Here is a 19,526-nt window from a genome sequence, read left to right as displayed (position 1 = left end):
GTCTGTGTGAGCTGTCTGCCGCGATGGGAGAACAATGGACACCTGCACAAAGCCCCTTATCTGCATCAGGAGTACAATCAATGTTATTCTTACATTGAAGGTTTTTACATTGTGTGAAATACTTTATCGGAGTAGGACAGAAACAATAGACGTGTTCATTTCTCACACTGTCATTCTTGAAAGATTAAACACATAGGCTTGAGGGTGTTTTTAAAAATTGCTTTATCTATTGCTTTTCGATCATTTGGCTTTTTTGATGTAGACTTGATGACGAAGATTGATTGACTCGCGTATTTAACAAAAGCAAGGCGTTCTTCTGAAATGCAGAAATGGTGGATGAATGATTGACTCTGATCCATGTGGGAGTCATTGCAGAATGTGGGAGAAGCTGAAATATTAATTTCTAGTGTGACTGTTGAGGGAGAGACCACAGAAAATGGGGCAGGACAGGGATTCACCTCTTATTTTATAATGAGCACATTTGTATTTTGGACACAAAAAATATTAATTGACCACCACGAACAGGAACACTGCAGGGTTTATGCTTAATTCTCAGTCGCTGATGAATAGCTGGAGTGTTGAAGATACCACGTGTAAGTCATTAGGCCGACCTGCCTGTGTAGTGTGTTGGCTGGAGACTGGTGTTGTGGGGCTGTGACATTAGAGACAGGCTGGAAGTGTTTCAGTATTAATGTAGAGCCATGTGCCGGTGAGGGATGTAGAACTAAAAAGGCAGAAAATCCAAGAGTTACCCAATTTTTAGTGATGGAAACAGTAGGAGGTAACTGAAGCGAGGGCAGAATCATTACTTGGTGATGCTAATGGAAACAGCAGGTGGCTACTGAAGTGAGGTGAGATGAGTCCGATTTACTGGCAGTCTGGTGGCGGCAGCGGTAGGAAGTCAATACATTCAGATGAAAGAAAAGCCGATTTGATAAATGGAACGTCTGTCAACCCGGTGAGAGCAACGCAAAGGCCAGGAAACCACATTGAAATCTGACAACCAGCAGGTCGGCAGTTCGATCCCCAGTCTTCCACATCTGCAATTGAATTATAATCAAATTGACTCCACTCCCATTGCCAGTAGAGGAGTTTGTCTGTCTTTCTCTAGTGCTGTAAACTTTGAGGCTCTCTCACCTCGCTGTATTTGCCATGACTACGCAAACTTTGATGGCTATTTACAAACCAATGCCCCGGAAGTTCAATTACTGCTGTGCAAAAAAAAAAGTGCTGTGTCAGCATCTAGACTACAAAAATAAAGTCGCTAAAAACCCATGTCTACTCCAGAGGCTTTAAAGACTTAAAACGTGTCAGTGGCAGTTATTGGTGGGATTTGGGTTTGTTGCAGAAACATTTCTGAAAACACTGAGAATTGGAGGTTTGGAGATTTTGTGCGGATGAGAACAAAAAGGGCACGGGAGCAGGACGGCTTTATTAATATTAGAAAAAGTGACCCTGTGCCTGAACCTCAGCTACAGTGATTTCCAATAGGCGGTAGAGTGATGCAGAGGTTATTACTGTTGCATGGTAGCAATTTGCATGACTCATCTGTGTGGGTTTCCACTGGCAGCGTGAACACTTGCCTTGAGTTTAAATGTGAACTCGTCCTTATGCCCAACGTGAGTGGTCCTCTCGTGATCCTGCAGACATCGGGTTTGAAAACTGAATGTTCGAATTGAAGATTAAAATCTAATCTAAATGGGGCGGCTGTGGCTGAGGGGGTAGAGCGGTCATTCTCCTCTGACTAGAAGGTCAGCGGTTCAATCCCAGTCTTCCCCCATCTGCATGCCAAAGTGTCCTTGGGCAAGAATGGGCAAAATGTGATGATTTGACAAGCTGCGGAAGTTTTAAGCAAACTTTCAGAGACAGACGTCGCCAAGCTTGGTCTTTGTAGTCAATCCTATTGTGTTTAAGTCATTCTGCCTCCATTTGAGTCTCCGTCTTGTATTTTCCACTCCTCTCTGCCTAATTACAAGATCCCTTTGTGCAGATTTTAAAGTTTTTATTCAGCCTTTATCTCCACTTAAAATCACTGCCTTTGTACATTTAATGGCAGTTTTAACCTCCGTGCCAACCAGTATGAAGCAGTTGATTTTGAAGTGAAGGCGCAACACAGTGATTATAATAATAGAAAGTTTCTTAATAGAGGGTTCTCTTTGAAAGCACAGCCCGTTTGGTGCAGTCAAAATATTTCTTCTTAACTACATGTAGACAAATTGGCTGTTTTATGGCTTTTGTGGGTTTTAAGAGAAAGCAGTGATTTATCTCAGGTTACATATCCTCATATGGTATTCTTTATTAGTCATTACTATAAATTTACCTCAGTATTAACCTGTGATCTGTACCTGGATGTGTTACTGAGCTCAGGAGGAACACATGCACTGTTGGGTATGAATGTCGGGGGACTGGACTGTGATGGGATCTGCCAGACCGCTTCATAACGTGATTGGACCTCAGTCAGCTAATCGGTTAGCCAATCAGAGGCAGGGTAGGGGCAGCAGTTATATGATATAAGCATTTAAAGTAAAACAGGTGAAATTACTACAAAAAGTGACAGTTTAAACGTTCACAAACACATCACAGCAAATTCCTTGCATGTGTAAACCTACTTGGCAATAAACCCTTGATTCTGATTGTATATCGTTGTGGAAATTGCCATTTTGGCAAGTTTTTAAAAGATAAGATTTGTTTTTAGTTGGCGTTTGGGAACTCCAACCTGTCCATTGCTCTGTGGTGTTATTGTAGTCGTTTAAACCTTTGGTGCCTCGCTCAAACACTCTCCCAGAATGCTCGGCAGTATATCGGAGAAGACGTCGAAGGTGGAAAATCAGAGTTGTGCTTTAATGTTTAAAAAAAAGGAAACACGACCATTCCTCCTGCTCTCCATCACCTTCTGCAGCATTTGTTTCTTCACCAAATCCACCCAGTGAATGCTATCAGAAGCAGCCAGTCTCTCCCTGTTAAATGAGTTTGAATATCAACTGAATGACTCTGTTGACTCAGCATCTTGTTAAAAAAAGAACCATACACTGAATTTCGACCACAGCATGAAAGGAATCCACAGCGCAGATTGGATGGGGGCTGTGCATTAATTGCCAGTATATGTGTAGTGCTTTGAAGTGGTGCCGGCCATGAAAGCGCATACGAATAGATTTGATTAGCATGATGTGTTGGAAAGATTTGAACATTTCATTTCAGCCATTGACTGATAATATTATAATCATGTATATTCATATAGGCAGGTTCCTCCTCAATACGAAGCTGGGAGTGTTTCCAATCAAATACTAGACAAACATATGCAATTGCCAACACTTCACACCATTAAACTGATGAGGGCCCGTGAGTCATGACTAAGCTGCTTGATTAATAAAAATACATTAGAATTAAAGCAGATTCACAATTAGTTTTTATTTTATTTTCACTACCTAACTGCTCCCAGCAAAACAACACGACTGTAAATACTGTTAAACGAGCAACAGAACAAAAACCTACACCGACAGTGACTGAGGCAAACAAACTGGCAAAGTATCAGCAAAATGCCTGAAGTGGAAGAGCACGCTCATATCTGCTCGTGTGCCAGGAGTATATTTGATTGAACAACTCGTCGATTCGGGGATTTTTACACTGGATCTCTGTCTGTCAAAAAATCAATTAAAACAATGTCATGTTGGGTTATGGATGGTTATGGATGCGACCTTTCAGATCGCGCGAGGGAAAGTCTTCTGTCTCCAGAGGCCAAACTAAACCTGGAGTCACAACATCCACAGAAAAAACTCATGTCTGCGACGTCTTTGAAATCAAGGCTAAACTCTTTTCCGTTCCCACTGCCCTTTGTTAAATCAGAATTAATTTCCTACGCTGCACAGTAACCATCACTTTTCTATTTCCTTTTCAATTTCTTTCTTCTCTCCACCGTCTTCCATCTCTTACGTTTTGCCTTGATGCCGTTTGATGGAATGAAATGTGCTGTACGAATACAGCCGCCTTACCTTGAAGTACCAAGACATAATGAATACAGCATTGACCCATTGTGTCCAATCACTTGTCCATTTGATCTGGACAAATCCAGCCACTGAAGACAGACAGTAAATAAGTACCGTCATCATTGGCGTCCAAACACACCGTTAAAGTATAAAACATATTTTGAAGTATGAAACATATTTTGAAGCACAGCCGTCGTGATGAGGAGAGAGGACTGTGAAACACTCAGGATTCCAAACTGGATTCAGACCAGTGACCTCGCACAGTCAGGGTTTCTCCTCATACATTTGTTGAGCAGCAATTGCAGAGGCAAACTCAATTCGACTGCCTAAAAATCAGCTCACAGGCTTCACTTTATTCTTTTTAGTCGTGATCAGACGATCAAACAGAACTGAAACGTCAGATCATTTCCCACAACTGCCGGTAAATCTAAATCCAACGCTTACTGTGCATTTACATGCTCCTTTGCATAATAGCAAAGATCAGGTGTGACAGAAGATGCATGTTAATCATAAAAAGTTTATATTGGCCAAAATGTTTGGTGTTGGGTGCTTGTGAGAGATGGACAAAGAGGTAGTTTTGAAGTTAGAATGAAAATGTCCTTTGTCTATCCTCTCCTGTCTCTCCTTCTCTCAGGGTCATCGGTCAACCAATCAGCTGACCTGTTCTCCAACTCAACGTGCAACGTGTCCACCAATGACTCGTCATCCTGTTCTCCGGTGGACGATGGATTGGGCGCAGGAAGTCCATACAAGGCTCTGGAGATGTTTTTCATCGCCCTGGTGACGGGATCTCTGAGCTTCGTGACCGTCACCGGAAATATTTTAGTCATGCTGTCCATCAAAGTGAACCGCCACCTGCAAACTGTCAATAACTATTTCTTGTTTTCGTTAGCCTGTGCCGACCTGATCATCGGCGCGTTCAGCATGAACTTGTACACAGTCTACATCATCGTCGGCTACTGGCCACTTGGGCCGGTGGTCTGCGACCTGTGGCTGGCTTTAGACTACGTCGTGTCAAACGCCTCGGTGATGAATTTGTTGATCATCAGCTTTGATCGCTACTTCTGCGTGACCAAACCCCTCACGTACCCGGCGAGAAGGACCACTAAGATGGCGGGGTTGATGATTGCAGCGGCGTGGATTCTGTCGTTCATCTTGTGGGCTCCCGCCATCTTGTTCTGGCAGTTTATCGTGGGACAACGGACAGTGCCCCCTGGAGAGTGTTACATTCAGGTACGGTGCATCACACTTTTATGGATTTTGTTTTTGACATCAGGGACAATTTAACTAAATATAAACATGAATAATCTTCTCTTGCTAGTTTCTCTTCAAGTAAATAAATAAAAGTGTCATCGTTCTCATTACATTGACAGATTCCGAAATACCGATAAAGCGTCGGACCTGTATCTGCATTGCACTGCCGCCCCATGACTCGGTGACTGAGGCATTTCTCTCCTCCCTCTGTTTCCACAGTTCCTCTCTAACCCTGCAGTGACGTTTGGGACCGCGATAGCCGCGTTCTACCTTCCTGTCATTATTATGACTGTCCTGTACATCCACATCTCCCTGGCCTCCAGGAGCAGGGTCTCCAAACACAAACCAGAGAAGAAAGAGAAGAAGGGAATAAAGTAAGAGCTTCGAAGGAATTGAATCTTGTCACCAGTGACCAAAACATTTGGAAAATATGGCATGAAAAATACATATAGCATATGGAATCACATTTTCCTTATGCAGCTACTTATGTTTTATTCCGTCTAAGGATGTAAAAGTTGTTGTCTCCAGAGATTTCTAACACCGACTTTGGATACAAGGCAATCTGATGATGACTCGTTGTTTTTGAGGAGAGAAATGAGCCAAAATGTCCAAATAACCTTATTAAACTGCTCCTACATAATATTATAATGATCTACACAGTTAACTACAGTATCAGCCTTCTTTATATTTTAAGGAATGGCCGGACTGAATGGGCTGAACACAGGGAGATCGACATGAGAGCAGTAAAAAAAAAACAAGAAGTTATTTACTCCAACTCAAAAAGGAGATAAAATATTCAGATATATTATATAAATGTTCATATTTATATGTGTGCATCATACTAGAACATAACGGCCAGTGTCTTTGGCACGTGCAGAGAATTCCATAACATGCAGGGGATTTGAGCAAACAAAAAAAATCTGTTCTCTGCTCAGTTTCATGATTTTTGTTTTCCCAGAGCTCCCAGTTTGATGAAGAGTCACCTGTTGAAGCAGAACAACAACAACGAGACCAGTCCTCAGGCCAGTCCCCGCTCCACTCCCAAACTCAGCCTGGACTCCACCACCACCGCGGTGGAGGCCGTGAAGAACGGCCGAGTGGAGGAGCCGCAAGCTGCTCAGCCGCACCCTGCAGCACAGCCCAGTCCAGGCCTCACACAGGTGTTGACTCACAACATCCCTGCTTCGGTTTGTTCTTCAGTGGGAACACACCAGTATTTACAGTGTTTGAGCTGTGGCTAATCAATCAATATATGTATTGATCTATCCAGGAGGAAAAAGAGAGCTCCAATGATTCGTCCACAGCTTTCATCCCCCCGACAGAACCGAAAGACGCCGCCAACAACAAAGTGATCTCTGAGGTCGGTGCAACTAAATTCATGTCCCTTTCATTAAACTCACCTATATTTCGATCTGCCCATAGTCTGTCATCCTGTTACCTTCTGATCAACATATTTTGTGTTATATATTGTGTTAACTGTGCTGAATTTGATTTTACTACTGGTTTATACAAGTATTTACAACAAAGCGTTTTAGAGTATACTTTCACCTCTGACAGTCTTAACTTCAGTTATGGGGGAACATGTCGTTTTTTTGTTAACAGTAATGAACTGAAGATTAAATATTGACAAAAAAATATATACCATGTGCTGCAGTTCTCTCCCTCTGATAAAGGATTATAGATTTTAGTTGAGGTGCACATGTTTTTCAAAGTTTAAATCCATGAGTCATGCGCCCTACAAGGCACAAAACATTATTCTCCTTACAGGCTGCAACAAATCCAAGCCCGGTTGCCACGACAACAACCAATCCTTCAATGGCCAAAATGAGTATCAGCTCGCGGTGGTCGAAGATTAAGATCGTGACCAAGCAGGCCGGGGACGAGTGCATCACGGCCATCGAGATCGTCCCGCCTGTAGAGGGAGCCGAGAGGCACTCGATCCCGATCAGCCGCCCTCGCACCGTGGCGAGAAAGTTTGCCAGCATCGCCAGGAGCCAAGTGAAGAGGAAAAGACAGATGGCCGCCAGAGAGAAGAAAGTATGTTTCATGACAGACACACTAACGTACTTGTATTGTTTGCATTGCTGTGGCTTTAATTCACGAGTTCTCTCTGTTTAATTCAAACGGTCCCTAAAAATATAACTCAGGTTCCTCTAAAGTCTGACGAGTGGATGATGGACGCGGCCTGCAGCGATACTCAGGTTCCATCTTTACTGATCAGACAGACAGAGCAGAGTGAAGTCATTCATCATTAGAACAGAGACAGCTGAGAGGAGCGTCCCTGCATGGCAGCATCTGCTGCTGCTGCTTTACAGGTGGGACTCGATCCACCCGACTGTGGATTGCACGAAGCAGCTGGTTCCTAAGACGAGTTGCAGTCATTCCACTTAATTACGGCTCAGATTGACAAACGTTCCACTGAGACTTTAAAATAACAGGATGCATCCTCAACCACTCCCCCCCCCCTTTGTTTTAGACATTTCCTTCTGGCTCACTGGCCATGTTTTGAAAGTCTCCATGGGTCGAATTCAAATCCTCAGCAGCGAGAGAGGATATTTGTATTTTGGGGGATTTTACTAAATCAACAATCTTAATTATCCCGGACAAGTCTTTACACCGACTTTAAACTTCCTGCATTCATTAAAAAATGTCCCGTTTCATGAGAATTCAACCGTCTGCATTTTAAATTCAGTCCCACCAATAACAATTAATGAGCATTCACTTAGTGTTTCTGCAAAAGTCAGGCACTTAATCTTAAGTGCTGACGCGCGCTGAGAGAGTCACTTGGCATATTTATCTTTGCCTTGAATAAATTGAAGCGTTCTACTTCAAAAAAAGTCAACTTGTTGAGCGGCTGCTGGAGGGAGACGTTGGCACTTTTTCTAAATGTTATGAATATGTACATCAGAACTCTGCAGACCCAGACAGCGAGAGGGCATCCAGACAGAGGAGATGAATGTGTACACGCAGCCTCCACCTCGCCCTCACTAGTACCTCACTGTTTTATTGATGATGCAGCCACCACCCGCAGAATAAGCACAAATATATTGTTGTACTTTTACATTTGTCACACCTTGCCCACCATTAACCTTGGTTTCAATCACCTTCGTTGACAAAATACTCCATTAGTACCTCGCATATTTGAAATGCACAGTCCTATGGTATTTATTTAGTTCAGAATTTGCGCACATAACCACACCCGCACACATCAGAGGCCACACAATAGTATCTGCCGGTGCAAAGCCATACTCAGGATGGGAGCATTTCTACTCTCCACGTGCACAGAACAGTATCTGAGAGCGGAAAGGCATACTCGCTGGTAGCCAACCATTTCTGCTCCACGTGCACTCGTGCACGTGGAGCGCGGTCCAGCGCTCGTCAAGTTGAATTAATGAGACTTTGGAGACGGGGATAGTGGCTGATGCTCCCCTCCTCTGATTGGTCACTTTGAACCCTCCAGTTCCCCGCCTCTCTCTGATCGTATCGCATGTTTTTACACGAGCACATTTTGAGACTAAACAAACAGAATACAGTGCTGCAAAATGAAAGCCTGAAAGTGGGAGTTACAGTGCATCACATATAGAACCTGAAGGAAACATCTCTTCAGGTGCTAACACATAGACAGTGGAACACACGGGGCTGTGCTCCACTGTGCGTCTTCACCAGCAGAGAAGAAACTGATCAATTACACGAAAGAGAATAAGCAACATCAGCTTCAAAGACCATAATCACATCATTAACCATTCCCTTTGTAGCTGGGTGAGGAGATTATTCTACAAGGTGGATAGAAGCAGTGTGTTAAGTGAACAATAATAATAATAGACTGTAAGAGATCAGGCACAGTACCCACTCATTGATTAACTACCGCCAACAAGTTTATTCTGGACTTATCCGCAAATAGATTTTCATACCCCTGCAGTGAAATTAAATCTTTGTTCTGTTCTCCTCACTCTTCCTCTCCATCTCTAAAAGGTGACCAAGACTATCTTTGCCATCCTGCTGGCTTTCATCATCACATGGACGCCATACAACGTCATGGTGCTGATCTCCACCTTCTGCCAGTCCTGCGTCCCCGACACCGTGTGGGCGATCGGCTACTGGCTCTGTTACGTCAACTCCACGATCAACCCGGCTTGTTACGCACTGTGCAACGCCACATTCAAGAAGACTTTCAAGAACCTGCTGCTGTGCCAGTATAAAAACATAGGTACAAGATGAGATGGAGGGAGAAGACTGAGGGTGGGATGGATGGGGGGAGAACGGGGGAAAGAGGAAAGACTGCCGACAGGTGAGTGAAAGAGAGCTGAGGAGAGAAATGGATGGAGAAATGGAGTTTAGCACAAGGTTCCTTCTACAGAAAGCACACATCAGTTTGCTGGGGATGAGCAACCATTGTCTATCTTGCAAATGAATGCCAGTCTTCCCAGTTGGTTCCTATGGACTCAGAGTGTAATGCGAGTGCAGACCAGGGATTGTATAAGCTGCTCAGCTTCCACTAAATTGGAACAAACACACACTGGGTGGAAACATAGTTTCACAGAAACAGGGAAAATAATTGCAGCGGGCGAATAGAGGTTTATGCGAGCAGAGGGATGAGAGAATGGAGGAAAAACAAACAGATGGGTGGAGGGATGGATACATACATGATACATGGAAGTGGTCTTTCTGCATAGCTTGGATGTACATACGATTTATAGATGGATTAATGGATGGGACTGTGTAAAAGGTCACAAATCTGATTCAATTAATAGCAATAAATAAATAAATATGAAGGGTGGAGGTCAGCAACATATTTTGTAGGAAGAACACAAATGTAGACGATATGGATGGGTGGATAAACTCTGCGGTAATGGAGGATGTAGAAAATATTGGGTTGTGAGTGAAAGAGATTGGTGGCACAACTCACTGAAAAGGGACATCTGCAGGGGATGTGAAACCATGATTTATTCCACAAATTAACTGCCAGTAAAATGAGACCGTGCACCAGGCGTTCTTTCACCTGCACAGAACTCATCGCCATAGCACAAATTACAGCTGTTTCCAGCTGTGTCCGGGCACAGCTTGGCCACCAATTAAAATCTGTGTGTCTCCACTATCAGAACAGCGGAGCCGTGGCCACAGACATAATCACAGCTACAGTCTGTCACAGTCAGCCAATCAGTACAGAGACGCGTGTTAACAAGCTTCTGCTGGTTAGCTGCACAGACTCAGACTGGACCCACCACAGCACAGGCTGCTCGTTCTCACACTGTGGTCACAGCCACTCATTTTACACACTGCACAGCATCATATGCTAATGTGTCCATGCTGTGAAAGCGCAGTATCACCAGTAGCATAGAGGAGAAGAAGAAAAATGCGAGATCGGCCCCAGTATTTAGAAGATAATTAAAGCATGGCATGTTTTAACAGGAGGTAAAGGATTTATGGTTTGAGGTAGATGACGGGTGTAGACTAATGCATGGGAGCTTCAGAACTGGAGAAGCATCATGCTGCAGTGTTCACTCTGCATGGGTCGGTTCAGGTGCCGTGTTTTGGAATGGGTCCAGTTTTCCGTCGGTTTATTTCACACCACAGTTCAGTGAACTTGTTTGATACAGAGCAACAAATATTCAATGTTACTCCAGAGATGATAAAAACGTATTAAATTAAATGTGTTGGTTTGCTTTGATTTCGGAGCTTAAGCAATGATTTTTTTCCCCCATTCATAACAATTTCCATTTCACAGCTTTCAGTTAAAATACTATGAAAAGCAGATTATTGTGCAGATTATTTTTCCAGAGATGCCAAAGAGAAAACATCTGGGTGACAGGAAATTACAGGCGGGAGAAGGGAGAAAGAGACGAGGAGGAAGGAAGTCAAGAAAATTACGAGCTTGTGGGAGAAAAGTAGGACACAGAATAGATACACAGGAATTCGTCATTTAGTCCTGCGCTCTATTCCTAATGATCAAGAGGGAGACGAGTTATCAGGATATTATAAACTGTTCTACTGGCTTAATGATGCTGCCGTCTGATGTTTCCCAATGAACGATCGGTGTTTTGGTTTGTTCTCACATCGTTCGTTATTTGTATAAACGATGGAGGGCATGTCAGGTTTTTGTGCGGATCTTAGGATTTTTAAGGACACTGGCATTATTTGCGCTCAACGCAGATTTGTAAAAAAAAAAAAGGCCCATCCCAAAAGTCCGCCAAAGTGCTGAGAAATCTCCCATGAGTCAGCAGGACTCGGGTCGGGGTGCTGCGTATAATGGGACTGGTGTCGGCTTAGCATGGCTCAGCAGCTCGTCAGGGAAGTAGTCAAGCACCTACAGCTCAGACTGATGAGAAAAATGGTGCAAGTAAGAAAATGATGACACTCCGCTCATGCATGCTGGGACAGAAGAGGAGCGACCAAAGCATGGGGCATACTCGCACCGAGCACTTTACTGGGAATACCTGCGAGGAGATAATCAGCCAATCATGTGGCAGTGGTGCAACGTATGAAGTCTCGTCCGTCTGAGTATTGTTGCCGACCGTGTTCATTCCTTCATGGCCGCAGTTCACCATCTTCTAATGGCTACTTCTCCGTCTCATGAAGAGCGACAGTGAGTTCAGTGAATCCAGCAGAAGCTTTGTGACGTGATAGAACACGAGAGATTGTGCTGCTGACAAATCTGCGGAGACGATGTGATGCAGTCGCGTTAACGCGGAGCCGAACCTCACAGCAAACATAATGTGGCCCCTCTGGCTGAAGCGTCACTTCAAACTCCGCTTTTTATGTTCATTAATGATCAGGACCACTGCTGCCGTCGCTTTGAAAACTTTCCTCTGATCGTGTCTTAGGGCCAAATGCAAAGTCTTGTGTAACCCAAAGGGAGGAACGACCCAGTGTTAGCGTGGCGCTCCTAGTTACGTGAGGATGTTTCAGGCACTGTTTAAGATCGTGTTGCTCTGAAAAATAAACGTACAGCTGTTACATCAAGCAGCTGTCAATTCAAACATTCACACCAAGTTGTGTTCATGTAGCTTCACCCACTACCTCAAGATGTTTAAAAGGGGGAATTCCGATATTTTTCCAAACTATCCTTCTAAATTTGACGATGTAACTTACAAACACTTTTGGAATTGGTCCGGTAGAGCGTCTCAGCCGCAGCACAGTGGCAGTAGCTAAAATCTTGTGGAGCAACTGTGAGAGTCCACGAAAAGTTATTTTTGTCACCAATAAATTGCAGCAGCCCTCTGTCCCTCCTCTGCTTGTTGCCTCTCTCCATCTCGTTGTTTGCTCTCCGTCAGGCTCAGATAAGTGGGGGCCGCCCTCGGTCAAATGCTTCATTGTCCACATGCGAGACGTGCAATGTCTCTTAGCAAAGAGCCAGAAGAAGAATTTGAGCATTTTATTGGTGGACTGCCGCGGTCGCCCCCGTAAGATTACCTTGAGCCACTGCCACCTGCAACCTGTGGTTATTCCCCCCCTCTTTTATCACTCTGCTCCCCACAGGGTCAAAGCAGCAGGACGGAGGAATCATTACACATTTCAGCAACTCTTTACACCTCAGTGTGTTTAGTGTTGGGAGCTTTTCCTGCCACAAATTAGAGCGATAACGGCTCACAGTGGTCTTTAATGTTTTGCCGTCGCTGTTTTAAAGAGGGCGAGATGGAGCAGAGACGTTTCTACTGGAGTTCACACACAGACGCGAGCGGACAGGACTCTAGAGCAGTGTTGCCCAGTAGGAGGAGCTATTTTGGGCCGCTCAGGTTCCATAAGTGGGTCTGCAAGTAGTCAGTGGGAGGTGACTCACAGCTCTCTATAATGGGCATGAAAGTCAATATGCTCTTGTTAATAAATGCAAAGTTACAAAATGTACAAACATGTGCATAAAACCACCACTTCTAGGTTGTAGTTCAGCCAGAAACACACGATCGTAGCTTTAAATTCTGTGACAGGCGACAATCTGCAGTTTAAAACTGTTTATTTTGGAAATCTGGCTACATTTTGGAGGAATTCAGCAACGATTTGTTCACAAATTTAACAGTGAAACATTTTGAAAAACAGGCTCGTCTGAGGATAGTTTATAATTCAGTGTCTCCTGTCGGCCGTGTCTGAAGGACAGAAAGAGAGCCAACAATTCAAACTGGAGATCATGTAAAAAAAATGGAATAAAGAATAAGAAAAACACAAATCTACCATCTCTCCCACTTTAGAACTCTATTATTCTAAAACTTTTGAATTGCTTCAGACAGAGTGAAGTTAGGACCAGAACTAGCAGAGTATCTCTCCACAGCAGCTTGACAGCAGACACTTTCCCGGCTGTAATGACCAGTGTTGCTGGCAGATTTTATCGGCTGTCACCAGCTCGCTAATTAAAATGAACTTCACATGTTGGTTGAATCCGCCGTCTGACGGAATTAGTTTTAAAATGAGGAGACTGCAGCCGCCAGTCTGCACTTGATGGACGTGATTCTGTGCAAACACAGAGAACTACAGCAAAAACTGGGACGTGCTGTTAGATCAGACAAGGTTTCTCTTGAAATACCCCAGTTGGCTGCTTATGATACATAGATTATAGATTTGCACTTTGTTTTACTTTTGAAAGAAGAGAATATCAAGTATGCTAGACAATTGTAAATTGACTGCATTTATAAAAGTATAAATTTATGTAACATTTATATAGAGCTTTTCTAGTCTTAGCTACCTCAATATATTTTACATTAAATTTAGCCATTCACACATGCACTTGAACAGCACCTCTATACATAGACATACAACACAAGAAAAACAAAAGATAGAATAACAGAGAAATTGGACCTGGAGTCACAGAGAACAGGGAGTGAACAACACAAAACCAACAACACAAACTCAGCGGACCAACTGAAGGTGTTGATCCTCTGACAGCAAACAACCAGCTGAATAAGGAAGCCCCCCCTCCTTATGAAGCCTCCCAGCCGCAGGTGAATGCCCCCAGCTGAGGGAGATCCCAGGTGCAACCTGTTGCTCCAGATGAGCTGGGGAACCCGTGACCTGGATCTCCATGTGATCTCCATGGCCAGGACTTAATCCTATCTTAAACCTATTTCTAACACTATCCTGAAAACCAAGTCTTAAAGGTTCAGTGTGGAGCATTAAGTGAAATCTAGTGGTGAAGTTGCATGATGCAGCTGATTACCCCTCACCTCACCCTCCCTTCCAAACATGACAGAGAACCTGTGGTACCTTCAGTTGGCATAAAAACTCAAAAGGTGTAATAAGGTTTGTATTTAATTATACAGGGCCAATTCTAGGGTAAAGCAAATAAAACAATTTGTACAAATTTAAATGAAACACACTAGTGAAAACATCACAAGGATTATTTTATATTCAATACCTGCCTGTAGATTCCTTTCACCTGAATCCTACACACTGAACCTTAAACCCTCAAACAGCTTAAAATAGTCCTCGCAAAGATATCTGTACAAGTACACACAAGCACAAATGCACTCGCACCGATGGTACGTCATCAGGGACAGTTCGGGGTTCAGTATTCCAGTTGCACATGCACACTGGAGGAGGATGGTACAGAGATTAGCCTTAACTAACCAAGTGGAACTCAGGAGACTTCCTGGTTAAATAAAGACTAAATAAATAAGCATGAATATTGTGCTGCAGTGGCTGTTACATTCCTGAGGAGGCAAAGATGCTGGTGTTAGAGCACACACACACCTTACATTACACAAACAAGCCATTTCCTGACAGACACAGTGTCTGACACCTGTCTCACTTACTGCTTTACATCCAATTCTAAAATCTGAATGGACCAGTCCTGAGTCTTCTCTCAGTTTCAGAGTCTCCTTGTACTGAGCAGGTCTTTTGGACTCTCAGCCTCTCACTCGTCCCCTTATTACTCCGGTTCTCCACTTGTCTCAATAGATTACGCTGCTGCTTCCTCTTCAATATATTAAATCCCATCTGACTCAGTCACCTCTGATCGGCCGGTCATCTCACTCTGTAGAACAACCAGATCCTAAATGGTTCTGACACATCTTCATCCACTCGATTCCCCTGGAGTTCTGACAGACAGATCGTACCACATCTCATTTTCTGTCATCTTCGGAGTCTTTCATTATCCTCCCATCTCAGATTTCTCATCTGGTGCTTCCTCTGATACTTTATTACTCCCTCTCACTCATTTGTGTGATTTTCTTCTTACTGAAGAGCTCTCCTTCTTGTTGGCGCAATAACTTTGATGGGTCTGTTCATAGCTGTGTCTCAATCCAGTCTGGTCTACGAAGGCGTTCCATGATAAGCATTGCGACAAGACGAGAAAGACAAGAACGTTTTAGTGCCCTTTTGTTTTTTAATATGTGAATCAGTAGCTACTTGGCTGAGTTGAAGTACTGTATATTAGTTGAAGTCATTGGATTGCTTAATTAAAAAACATGTCTTCACTAAAGCGGTTGTATCAGTAACGGTCCACCCATCGGAGCCTTCGTTTCTCAGGGAGGAAAGGAAGAATTTTCCGGCCGCATTTGAAGGAGCCTTCAAAATGGGACAGCCTGGTCTTCAAATGCAGCCTCGGGAGGATGCAGCCCCTGAATTGAGACACAGCTTATACCTTTTGGTCTCAGGTAAAGAACAGGGAAGTGTTGTTTTTTTTTATCTGACTCTGCACAACAGTAGAATTTAAAGCCAACTTGTTCTCTTGTAGTCCCAAGTTCTGAATCAAGGGTTGGTCTCCAGACAATAGCCTCTGAAAAACAAACCTTCTGGTGACTCATCTGCTTATTACTTGGATGCCTGCTTGGCACCAATGGATTCTGCAAGTTCATAAACAATTCCTCGTGTCTGTTGAGAAAAGTTTCTTGTTGTAGATCCACAGGCAAACCTGCCTCACGCCCAAACATAAGGTCGTACTGCAGTAACCCGGTGGCTTCATTAGAGGTGCGATTGTATGGACAAGATGTCCAATATGCTGACTCCACTGTTTCTTCTTGTTTGTCTCAAGGGTCCTGAGCTTGTTTAACGGTGCCCTATGAAATGTAAAGACTGGGTATCCCTCTGTGGTGTAGCTCCCCATTTATCAATCCCAAGTGCACACAGCAACTCCTGGATAAGGCAACTCTATAAGTCTCTTCCTTGATCTGTGTGGCTTTCCACAGTGAACAAGGTGTTTCTCTACCAACACTTATTGAAGAGGCGTTTTGGTTGGAAAGGCTTGAGTGCAGCACGGAGCGTGATCGGTAAAGACCAGGACATTTTCTGATAAAAGAATCAGATGTCTCCCCTCCACTTCCTGTCACCTTTATTTCAAATCAAAATGTAAAGTTGAGCAACAACACCCCTGTGCTGTGGTCGTGCACATCTTCATCCTCATCAGCAGTTTTCCGTGCTGTGTCACAACATGTTTTATTCCTCAAAACTCATCATCTAGAGTACGAGTATAATTTAGACATAACTGCGAGAATGACACAGAGGACGTGAACGCAGCAGAGACGTTATGAAGTGGAAACAATTCCCTTTATTATCAGTTGTTCTCAGAGAGTCGGCACGAACATTTGAAAAGCTTTCGGGTAATTCGCTCTGTTCCCTCCTCTGCACATATCTCCTCAATTAATCATTACTCTTCATGCTCTCTTCCACCTCATGTCACGTTGTGTCTCTCTCTCTCTCTCTCTGGCTGTGTTTACATTTGTCTTGCAAAGTTTCTGCTTTGTCGATGATCGGAAAAATTACTCTAGGAACATTTCCGAGCAATATACAACCAGTAATTTCACCAGCAGATTAAAATCATCACTCTCTCTCTCTTGTTTGACACGTTTACCAACATAGGCCATTGGCAGATAGTAAAATCCCCATATAAAGAAGGTGGCTGCAAGACTGAAGTAAACTCATTTCCTTAATCTCAGCTCTGCTCTCTCTGTTTTTGTCTTGGGGATATTGTCTGGTACTTTGAACCGTTGGAGACGACTCTGGTGCCGGATCTTTTGTGGATTTCCAGTTTTTATGGTCCTAATCAAACATCCCACTTTTAACTGTGTGTGTCAGGGATGTGGAACCTTTTTCCTTCGAGGGCCATGCCAAACTATTGAACACATATATCACACTCGCCTCTGTCATGCGAGGGCTGGGACTGCGTCTCTTCGGTGAGATGTTTGGAGTTGTATTCACAGCAGCGTTTTGTCCCAAACAGAGATGCAGACTTCATGTAAGTGGAATAATCCTCAGGACGCTTACGGAGCTCAAGCAGTGGGAGGCTGTTGTAGCTCTGAGCTCGTTGCAGCTTCGCAGCTCAGTGATTTCATGTTGTACGTTGCCATGCCCATCAGCTGGTTCTGCATTTAGCAGCGTGTTCACTTCCCTTTCTTTCATTTTCGTGTCCGGAAACCTCTTGTCAAATGCCTGAAACAGTTTCACACGCTCACTCAACAGAAAATACAGTGTTACCTCTTTCCAGTCGCCCTCACCACAACACGCATGGCTCGCTGAAACACAATTTCTCTCTCACATCAAACTCGAGCCGACACACACAAATGTCTAGTTTTTTTGTATTTGTTATATCTGCTGTTTGATCGCAGGCCACAGATAAAATGTGGAAATGTCTTTCCACGTCCATCAGTGTTTTTTAATATCGACTTTGTCCTTTTTATCACTTTGACCATGTCCCTGTAAACTAGACACATTGGATTTAACTTCATCATTCCACAGCCACCTTTGCTGTATTTTGACCATACTTGTCAGTGATGACAAATTTCATTCATGCAGCACCTTGTAGTTTTGGTTTTGAAAAGCGCCACAGAAATGAAGGATTATTACCAACATAATTATTGTTATTATTATATATTCAAGTAAGAACAACTGAGGCTCATTACTGACTTAATTCTTCTATCATCAAAGTTGTTTGTCCCTCATAACTAACTTTGCACGTTTACTTGTTTTCCTGGTCATGAAAGGCACCGATTTCCGTTTGTGTTTTCACAGTGAGAATAAATCCTGTATTTAGAACACAGCTTTAGAATGGGTGCAATATAAAAAACAGAAGAGTGTTGACAGAGAAGGAAAGTGAGTGGCTGTACTTTGTTTTTCAGGGACTTTACGAGGACAAATAGCTCAGACAGACAGAAGGATAAGGGGGGCACCGGTTGGTTAGCTCATATTCTTAATTGACATTGTGAATGGTTGACAGCAGAGTTTAAAGAAATTGGACGTGACTGCCTCGCTGCTTTTCACTGACGGAAAGAGTGAGAGCTTCACCAGGCAAAGTATTCATGAGAACCTCCATCCATCCTATTAACCTAAATTGTAAAACTGGGGTGGAACCGACGAAGGGGCCAAACATTTACCCTAGAAACTGCTGGGAACACTGGGATTCGCAGTCATGAATAAAACCATTACCAATCAATATTTTCTAAATCTACCACAAAGATAATGGAAACACTCATGGTCCAGGTGAAAAGAAGACAGGTCATCCTCGTGGTCTGGCAGTTTAAGTTCTGTTCATGAAGGGACCAAGCTACAGTATCTCTGCCTCCATTTCTCGCCAGCTCTCTTTCACCCAGTGCGGCACTGCTCTGTTCAGAAAAAGCTGAACTTTTTAACTCCCGTGGTTTGCCGGTGTAACTCTCCTCAGTTTGGAGAGCATCCATGACACCACTTATCCCTGGGAGCCCCGGGAGGAGGGGAGGAGGTTTGTGGTGGTGTGGTGGCGGCCGGATCAGGCCCAGAGTCCGACCCACAGAGAAGAGGAGGCGCTTTGAACCTGTGGCTGCACAATAAAGTCTAATAACTGTGATTGAGCTTTTTTCTCACAGCGGAAAAACAAATCGCCGGACACTTCCAACAAGCCCTCGCCAGCTCTATTGGTCTGTCACCACACACCGCCACCAGGAGCTCGTGGCTGCAGATGGGTATGGGATGTTAATGTTCTCTGAGTATTCATCGACTGCACTAAAACCTTGAGGACATTCTCTGATCAACCAGTTTCGTGGTGTTATTACGTGGTTTCATTACGTTTGTGTAAAGAAAAACAGGAAAAACCGAGGCTGAGCGATGCTAAGATTTTACAAATGTGTTTATGTCCATGAAAGTTAATTTTGAAAATGCAATTATCTTTTAAATATCACGACAAAAATCAAAACTCAACCCTACCCATAGCTGAGAGTCCATGACACATTTATAAAATACAATATACACTCAGTGAGCACATATTCTGCTCCATGTTGACATGACTGCATCACATCGTCTCTACTAAAGTTCCACTGGATTCACAATTGCATGAATTAGGAGGCGTAAAGGTGTTCCTAATAAAGTGCACGCTGAGTGTATATCTGCTATGTGGAG

The 19,526-nt window shown here is 43.6% G+C and overlaps 1 protein-coding gene across 1 annotated transcript; it reads left to right on the top strand.

The window, feature by feature from the left end:
- The first annotated feature begins 4,616 nt into the window (after positions 1-4,616).
- LOC118103176 (muscarinic acetylcholine receptor M4) lies at positions 4,617-13,999 on the top strand. The gene is made up of 6 exons (XM_035149807.2): positions 4,617-5,216; positions 5,457-5,611; positions 6,196-6,397; positions 6,508-6,597; positions 7,005-7,274; positions 9,210-13,999. Exons 1-6 carry the CDS (start codon positions 4,746-4,748, stop codon positions 9,453-9,455), a joined length of 1,434 nt encoding a protein of 477 aa, XP_035005698.2. The 5' UTR covers positions 4,617-4,745; the 3' UTR covers positions 9,456-13,999.
- The last annotated feature ends 5,527 nt before the right edge of the window (positions 14,000-19,526 follow it).

This window comes from Hippoglossus stenolepis, chromosome 24, assembly GCF_022539355.2.
Source record: "Hippoglossus stenolepis isolate QCI-W04-F060 chromosome 24, HSTE1.2, whole genome shotgun sequence".
Lineage (NCBI taxonomy): Eukaryota > Metazoa > Chordata > Actinopteri > Pleuronectiformes > Pleuronectidae > Hippoglossus > Hippoglossus stenolepis.
Note: the sequence above shows the minus strand (reverse complement) of the source record. Positions and strands in the feature narration are given on the sequence as shown.

Coding starts and splice junctions, on each gene's coding strand:
- LOC118103176 (XM_035149807.2), top strand. CDS start 4,746: ATGTTTTTCATCGCCCTGGTGACGGGATCTCTGAGCTTCGTGACCGTC. Junction 5,612..6,195: donor AAAGAGAAGAAGGGAATAAA/GTAAGAGCTTCG, acceptor TTGTTTTCCCAG/AGCTCCCAGTTTGATGAAGA. Junction 6,398..6,507: donor CCAGTCCAGGCCTCACACAG/GTGTTGACTCAC, acceptor TGATCTATCCAG/GAGGAAAAAGAGAGCTCCAA.